Below are 8958 nucleotides of genomic sequence, written 5' to 3'. Positions count from 1 at the left end.
TCCTCCTCCTCCTCCTCCTGCGCTGTGGCTGGTGGAGTGATGTGCGGTGGAGCTCAGTGAGATGCTGGAGAAGTAGTGTGGTCTCCTCCTCCTCTTTCTTCTTCCTCCTCCTCCTCCTTTCTTCTTCCTCCTCCTCTTTCTTCTTCCTCCTCCTCCTCTTTCTTCCTCCTCCTTTCTTCTTTCTTCCTCCTCCTCCTCCTCTTTCTTCTTCTTCCTCCTCCTCCTCCTCCTCCTCCTCTTTCTTCTTCCTCCTCCTCCTCCTCTTTCTTCTTCCTCCTCCTCTTTATTCTTCCTCCTCCTCCTCCTCCTCCTCCTCCTCCTCCTGCGCTGTGGCTGGTGGAGTGATGTGCGGTGGAGCTCAGTGAGATGCTGGAGAAGTAGTGTGGTCTCCTCCTCCTCTTTCTTCTTCCTCCTCCTCCTTTCTTCTTCCTCCTCCTCTTTATTCTTCCTCCTCCTCCTCCTGCGCTGTGGCTGGTGGAGTGATGTGCGGTGGAGCTCAGTGAGATGCTGGAGAAGTAGTGTGGTCTCCTCCTCCTCTTTCTTCTTCCTCCTCCTCCTCCTCCTCCTCCTCCTCCTCCTGCGCTGTGGCTGGTGGAGTGATGTGCGGTGGAGCTCAGTGAGATGCTGGAGAAGTAGTGTGGTCTCCTCCTCCTCTTTCTTCTTCCTCCTCCTCCTCCTCCTCCTCCTCCTCCTCCTCCTCCTGCGCTGTGGCTGGTGGAGTGATGTGCGGTGGAGCTCAGTGAGATGCTGGAGAAGTAGTGTGGTCTCCTCCTCCGGCCGTACGGGGGTTTGGACTGTGGACAATTTGTTTCACTCCTCTTCTTCTGTTCTTTTCAGGGTCCTGTGTCGCTCGCGGTGATGTGACAGCTCCTTGTATCTTCAGGCCCTCTCCGCTCATGTTTTGCGGTCATGGGTCTCTCCATGCTCGGCCTCCTCTGTTCTGTCCTCCTATTTTCGATTCTTGCACATTCCGTCTCCGGCTCCCAGAAATGTGTCCCTCGGGCCATGCCGGATATGGTGATTGACATAAGCCGGGCAGTGGCTCACGGCGCCCGTTTTACCGACCCGTTAAAGGTCAACAATGTGGAGGAGTGTCTGTCCGCCTGCTGCGGACAACTGGACGCCGGAGGTAAGAGGCCGAGGGCCGAGCAGTGACTCTGGTGCCCGACTCGTTCCTGCCGCTTCCCGTCTGGTCACCGCCGTTGGCTGATGACTGTTTTTTGTCCAGGTGATCGTGCCTGTAATCTTCTCGTCTTTGACGCCAGAACGCCCGGAATGCAGAAGTGTTACATCTTCCACTGCCCCACGCTGAACTCCTGCCCCTTGTCGTCTAGTCCGGGGATCCTCAGTTACAGCTTCTGGTCAGGTCAGTTCCTGTTGGGTTTGATCACAGATCATTTACCCACTTCGACCATCTTGGTGACCTCGGCCGTCCATCATTAGGACGGGCACCGACCAAAATGACGTCCACAGGTTGCGAGCCAGGGATGGTTGGATCATTGAGCACGTGCACCTTCCAGGAAGCCATTGCAGCCCCCCGACCTCCGCACTTTGCATCCCTGATTTGGTAATGGGTCTCTTCCCTGAGTCACCACCATTCTTCTAGGACCATCGCGTGCCCTCACATCCGCGATCCGGGAACGTTGGGTGTCTGCCCCATGGGATGACGACATGCAGCCATGTTGGTTCTGGCTCAGGTTTTTGTTCCCTAGTTCTGTTCTTTTCCTGGAGATTATAATGCATTTTTCTTATTATTACAGACACTTCACGGCCAGGGAAACCTGACCCTGGCAAAGAGGAGCAGCAGAGGCCGAAGTCTGGGGACCGCAGCAAGGTGCAGGGTTCTCCTGAGAAGACATCCAGCTCGGGAGATGGGGAGTCCAGTCCTTCTGACCTCAACAGAAAAACCAGCAGTGTTATTGTCTCGCAGTTATCAGCTGAGCAGGAGGTTAAGAAAGAACTGGGAGACCCTTCCAAAATCATCACCTCGCAGCTCCTCCACCTGGCGGATAAAATCGACCAACACCTGGAAAAGATGGAATCCAAGTCTAAAGACGATGACCTCCGAGTGCCCACTATCCAGACAACCCCCGTCCCCAAAGAGAAGAAGAAGAAACTTCCCCTCAAGGCCAAGGCTGCAAAGGTGGGCAAAGACAAGAAGCCCGAAGCCCCTCAAACACATCGTCCTACCGCAGCCGTCAAGGCGACAAGCACCACGCCAAAGAGGACTACTGCCAGACTCAGTACGGCCGCCCCTCATCCTGTGCTCCGCACCAATGCCAGCCACATTGTGCCCCCCGCGGCCGCCCACAATGTAAGTGGCATTTCTAATGTTAGGAGCAGCAAGCTGCCGGCCAGCGATCACACGGCGGTGCCCACATTCCCAACTACCTACCAAACCAGACCCCCTCTGGGTCCATCATGGACGTCGCCCTGGACGGGCGTAAAGCTCGGCACCAAGAGTAATGACCAACCGTCCGCAAGTGACAAAGGCGAGACGCCCGGGCGAGTCCTACCTGAAAGTCGTCTCCCCTCCCAGGAGGAACCTGCTGTCAGTCTGGAGGAAGCGCCTGGGAAAGTGGCCGGCTGTGAGGGCACCTTACCGCTGCCCGGGGATAAGAGCGGACTGGTGGCAGCGCTGGTTTTCGGGATGTTGTTTCTCATGGTGGTGATCGGACTGGTCAGCCGCAAAGTGTCGGAGGTGCGGCACCGGCATCGATACACCAAACTGGACTATCTTATCAATGGGATGTATGTGGACACCTGAGGTGGGGGAGCAGCAGGTCCATGAACACGGCAGACAGGGCAACCCCCTAAATTACCGACCATAGCAATGTGGGGAGAGGATCCTGCTGCAGTGACAAACACCACCAGGAATTCTGGGGGGGTCATATGTTCTAGTCTGACCGCTTTAAATCCAGCAACACGTCACTTTCCTAGGATCCTGACCGGTCTGCCTGCTCTCTGTCGGGCCCTAGTGTGGATCCATCAGCTGCTGACACTTTGGTGGATTCTGATTGGCTGTGGACCCAGATCCACCATCGTCACATAAACAAACCCTATATATTGTACTCATCTGGAGAACATGCCCGCATCATCAGGACGGCTAATGGGCCGATAACTGACGGAGCCCGGAGGGGCAGCATCCCGTTGTCATCCAGGGCCCTCCACGCTGTGCACCGACACTACACGTCCGCTGTGGGGTCATACAGCTGCCCCTGATGGGGAGACAAGAGGACGGGGGTTACAATAAAGTCAGATTTGCACACAATGTGGTTTACTGCTTTATATCATGTAAATGTAGGAAAAGATCAAGAATAGTGATGAGCGACCGAGCCGGATATCGTCTTAGTGCTCGTATATTATGTTCCAGTCTCTGCGGCTGCAGGATTTGTGGCTGTTACAGAATCCCCGCATGTTGTGTCAGTCTAACAGCCACAAATTCTGCAGCCGCAGAGACTGGAACATAATATACGAGCAATAAGAAAATATCCAGCGCGGTCGCTCATCACAAATCAACAAATTCTAACCCAGAATTATACTGCCAAAATTAGATAAAAACAAAATGTGGGTTAACAATGAAAAGTTTATTTCCCTGTAATAAATTGCATCACAATCTGACTGAGTTACCTCCTGTATTATACCCCAGAGCTGCACTCACTATTCTGCTGGTGCAGTCACTGTGTACATACATTACATTACTGATCCTGAGTTACATCCTGTATTATACTCCAGAGCTGCACTCACTATTCTGCTGGTGCAGTCACTGTATACATACATTACATTACTGATCCTGAGTTACATCCCGTATTATACCCCAGAGCTGCACTCACTATTCTGCTGGTGGAGTCACTGTGTACATACACTACATTACTGATCCTGAGTTACATCCTGTATTATACTCCAGAGCTGCACTCACTATTCTGCTGGTGCAGTCACTATGTACATACATTACATTACTGATCCTGTGTTACATCCTGTATTATACTCCAGAGCTGCACTCACTATTCTGCTGGTGCAGTCACTGTGTACATACATTACATTACTGATTCTGAGCTACATCCTGTATTATACCCCAGAGCTGCACTCACTATTCTGCTGGTGCAGTCACTGTGTACATACATTACATTACTGATCCTGAGTTACCTCCTGTATTATACCCCAGAGCTGCACTCACTATTCTGCTGGTGCAGTCACTGTGTACATACATTGCATTACTGATCCTGAGCTACATCCTGTATTATACCCCAGAGCTGCACTCACTATTCTGCTGGTGCAGTCACTGTGTGCATACATTACTGATCCTGAGTTACAACCTGTATTATACCCCAGAGCTGCACTCACTATTCTGCTGGTGCAGTCACTGTGTACATACATTACTGATCCTGAGTTACAACCTGTATTATACTCCAGAGCTGCACTCACTATTCTGCTGGTGCAGTCACTGTGTACATACATTACATTACTGATCCTGAGTTACAACCTGTATTATACTCCAGAGCTGCACTCACTATTCTGCTGGTGCAGTCACTGTGTACATACATTACATTACTGATCCTGAGTTACAACCTGTATTATACTCCAGAGCTGCACTCACTATTCTGCTGGTGCAGTCACTGTGTACATACATTACTGATCCTGAGTTATATCCTGTATTATACTCCAGAGCTGCACTCACTATTCTGCTGGTGCAGTCACTGTGTACATACATTACATTACTGATCCTGAGTTACAACCTGTATTATACTCCAGAGCTGCACTCACTATTCTGCTGGTGCAGTCACTGTGTACATACATTACTGATCCTGAGTTACATCCTGTATTATACCCCAGAGCTGCACTCACTATTCTGCTGGTGCAGTCACTGTGTACATACATTACATTACTGATCCTGAGTTACATCCTGTATTATACTCCAGAGCTGCACTCACTATTCTGCTGGTGCAGTCACTGTGTACATACATTACATTACTGATCCTGAGTTACAGCCTGTATTATACCCCAGAGCTGCACTCACTATTCTGCTGGTGCAGTCACTGTGTACATACATTACATTACTGATCCTGAGTTACAACCTGTATTATACTCCAGAGCTGCACTCACTATTCTGCTGGTGCAGTCACTGTGTACATACATTACTGATCCTGAGTTATATCCTGTATTATACTCCAGAGCTGCACTCACTATTCTGCTGGTGCAGTCACTGTGTACATACATTACATTACTGATCCTGAGTTACAGCCTGTACTATACCCCAGAGCTGCACTCACTATTCTGCTGGTGCAGTCACTGTGTACATACATTACATTACTGATCCTGAGTTACATCCTGTATTATACTCCAGAGCTGCACTCACTATTCTGCTGGTGCAGTCACTGTGTACATACATTACATTACTGATCCTGAGTTACATCCTGTATTATACTCCAGAGCTGCACTCACTATTCTGCTGGTGCAGTCACTGTGTACATACATTACATTACTGATCCTGAGTTACATCCTGTATTATACTCCAGAGCTGCACTCACTATTCTGCTGGTGGAGTCACTGTGTACATACATTACATTACTGATCCTGAGTTACATCCTGTATTATACTCCAGAGCTGCACTCACTATTCTGCTGGTGCAGTCACTGTGTACATACATTGCATTACTGATCCTGAGCTACATCCTGTATTATACCCCAGAGCTGCACTCACTATTCTGCTGGTGCAGTCACTGTGTGCATACATTACTGATCCTGAGTTACAACCTGTATTATACCCCAGAGCTGCACTCACTATTCTGCTGGTGCAGTCACTGTGTACATACATTACTGATCCTGAGTTACATCCTGTATTATACCCCAGAGCTGCACTCACTATTCTGCTGGTGCAGTCACTGTGTACATACATTGCATTACTGATCCTGAGTTACATCCTGTATTATACTCCAGAGCTGCACTCACTATTCTGTTGGTGCAGTCACTGTGTACATACATTACTGATCCTGAGTTACATCCTGTATTATACCCCAGAGCTGCACTCACTATTCTGCTGGTGCAGTCACTGTGTACATACATTACTGATCCTGAGTTACAACCTGTATTATACTCCAGAGCTGCACTCACTATTCTGCTGGTGCAATCACTGTGTACATACATTACATTACTGATCCTGAGTTACATCCTGTATTATACCCCAGAGCTGCACTCATTATTCTGCTGGCGCAGTCACTGTGTACATACATTACATTACTGATCCTGAGTTACAACCTGTATTATACTCCAGAGCTGCACTCACTATTCTGCTGGTGCAGTCGCTGTGTACATACATTACATTACTGATCCTGAGTTACAACCTGTATTATACTCCAGAGCTGCACTCACTATTCTGCTGGTGCAGTCACTGTGTACATACATTACTGATCCTGAGTTATATCCTGTATTATACTCCAGAGCTGCACTCACTATTCTGCTGGTGCAGTCACTGTGTACATACATTACATTACTGATCCTGAGTTACAGCCTGTATTATACCCCAGAGCTGCACTCACTATTCTGCTGGTGCAGTCACTGTGTACATACATTACATTACTGATCCTGAGTTACATCCCGTATTATACTCCAGAGCTGCACTCACTATTCTGCTGGTGCAGTCACTGTGTACATACATTACATTACTGATCCTGAGTTACAGCCTGTATTATACCCCAGAGCTGCACTCACTATTCTGCTGGTGCAGTCACTGTGTACATACATTACATTACTGATCCTGAGTTACATCCCGTATTATACTCCAGAGCTGCACTCACTATTCTGCTGGTGCAGTCACTGTGTACATACATTACATTACTGATCCTGAGTTACAGCCTGTATTATACCCCAGAGCTGCACTCACTATTCTGCTGGTGCAGTCACTGTGTACATACATTACATTACTGATCCTGAGTTACATCCCGTATTATACTCCAGAGCTGCACTCACTATTCTGCTGGTGCAGTCACTGTGTACATACATTACATTACTGATCCTGAGTTACAGCCTGTATTATACTCCAGAGCTGCACTCACTATTCTGCTGGTGCAGTCACTGTGTACATACATTACATTACTGATCCTGAGTTACATCCCGTATTATACTCCAGAGCTGCACTCACTATTCTGCTGGTGCAGTCACTGTGTACATACATTACATTACTGATTCTGAGTTACAGCCTGTATTATACCCCAGAGCTGCACTCACTATTCTGCTGGTGCAGTCACTGTGTAGATACATTACATTACTGATCCTGAGTTACATCCCGTATTATACTCCAGAGCTGCACTCACTATTCTGCTGGTGGAGTCACTGTGTACATACATTACATTACTGATCCTGAGTTACATCCCGTATTATACTCCAGAGCTGCACTCACTATTCTGCTGGTGCAGTCACTGTGTACATACATTACATTACTGATCCTGAGTTACAGCCTGTATTATACCCCAGAGCTGCACTCACTATTCTGCTGGTGCAGTCACTGTGTAGATACATTACATTACTGATCCTGAGTTACATCCCGTATTATACTCCAGAGCTGCACTCACTATTCTGCTGGTGCAGTCACTGTGTACATACATTACATTACTGATCCTGAGTTACATCCCGTATTATACTCCAGAGCTGCACTCACTATTCTGCTGGTGCAGTCACTGTGTACATACATTACATTACTGATCCTGAGTTACAGCCTGTATTATACCCCAGAGCTGTACTCACTATTCTGCTGGTGCAGTCACTGTGTACATACATTACATTACTGATCCTGAGTTACATCCTGTATTATACTCCAGAGCTGCACTCACTATTCTGCTGGTGCAGTCACTGTGCACATACATTACATTACTGATCCTGAGTTACATCCCGTATTATACTCCAGAGCTGCACTCACTATTCTGCTGGTGCAGTCACTGTGTAGATACATTACATTACTGATCCTGAGTTACATCCCGTATTATACTCCAGAGCTGCACTCACTATTCTGCTGGTGGAGTCACTGTGTACATACATTACATTACTGATCCTGAGTTACATCCCGTATTATACTCCAGAGCTGCACTCACTATTCTGCTGGTGCAGTCACTGTGTACATACATTACATTACTGATCCTGAGTTACAGCCTGTATTATACCCCAGAGCTGCACTCACTATTCTGCTGGTGCAGTCACTGTGTAGATACATTACATTACTGATCCTGAGTTACATCCCGTATTATACTCCAGAGCTGCACTCACTATTCTGCTGGTGCAGTCACTGTGTACATACATTACATTACTGATCCTGAGTTACATCCCGTATTATACTCCAGAGCTGCACTCACTATTCTGCTGGTGCAGTCACTGTGTACATACATTACATTACTGATCCTGAGTTACAGCCTGTATTATACCCCAGAGCTGTACTCACTATTCTGCTGGTGCAGTCACTGTGTACATACATTACATTACTGATCCTGAGTTACATCCTGTATTATACTCCAGAGCTGCACTCACTATTCTGCTGGTGCAGTCACTGTGCACATACATTACATTACTGATCCTGAGTTACATCCCGTATTATACTCCAGAGCTGCACTCACTATTCTGCTGGTGGACAGACACTGTAATTTGGGGAGTACTTTTATATATACAGTCATGGCCAAAAGTATTGACACCCCTGCAGTTCTGTCAGATAATATTCAGTTTCTTCCTGAAAATGATTGCAAACACAAATTCTTTGGTATTATCTAAAGAGAATGAAGCAAAAAGCAAAACATTGATCATTTCACACAAAACTCCAAAAATGGGCCAGACAAAAGTATTGGCACCCTCAGCCTAATACTTGGTTGCACAACCTTTAGCCAAAATAACTGCGACCAACCGCTTCCGGTAACCATCAATGAGTTTCTTACAATGCTCTGCTGGAATTTTAGACCATTCTTCTTTGGCAAACTGCTCC

General features: G+C 47.5%; 1 protein-coding gene across 1 annotated transcript in view; it reads left to right on the top strand.

Moving 5' to 3' along the window:
* Positions 1–3621, top strand: part of MANSC1 (MANSC domain containing 1) — a 15323-nt gene extending 11702 nt beyond the window's left edge. Inside the window, exons 3-5 of the mRNA XM_069762870.1 lie at positions 838–1129; positions 1229–1366; positions 1761–3621. Of these exons, the coding sequence (XP_069618971.1) occupies positions 910–1129; positions 1229–1366; positions 1761–2767 (1365 nt within the window). The 5' untranslated portion in view covers positions 838–909 and the 3' untranslated portion in view covers positions 2768–3621. The remainder of the gene's footprint in view (positions 1–837; positions 1130–1228; positions 1367–1760) is intronic.
* Positions 3622–8958: the final 5337 nt, after the last annotated feature.

The sequence above is a fragment of the Ranitomeya imitator genome, chromosome 4, assembly GCF_032444005.1.
Source record: "Ranitomeya imitator isolate aRanImi1 chromosome 4, aRanImi1.pri, whole genome shotgun sequence".
Classification (NCBI taxonomy): domain Eukaryota; kingdom Metazoa; phylum Chordata; class Amphibia; order Anura; family Dendrobatidae; genus Ranitomeya; species Ranitomeya imitator.
This window is presented reverse-complemented; position numbering and strand designations above follow the sequence as displayed.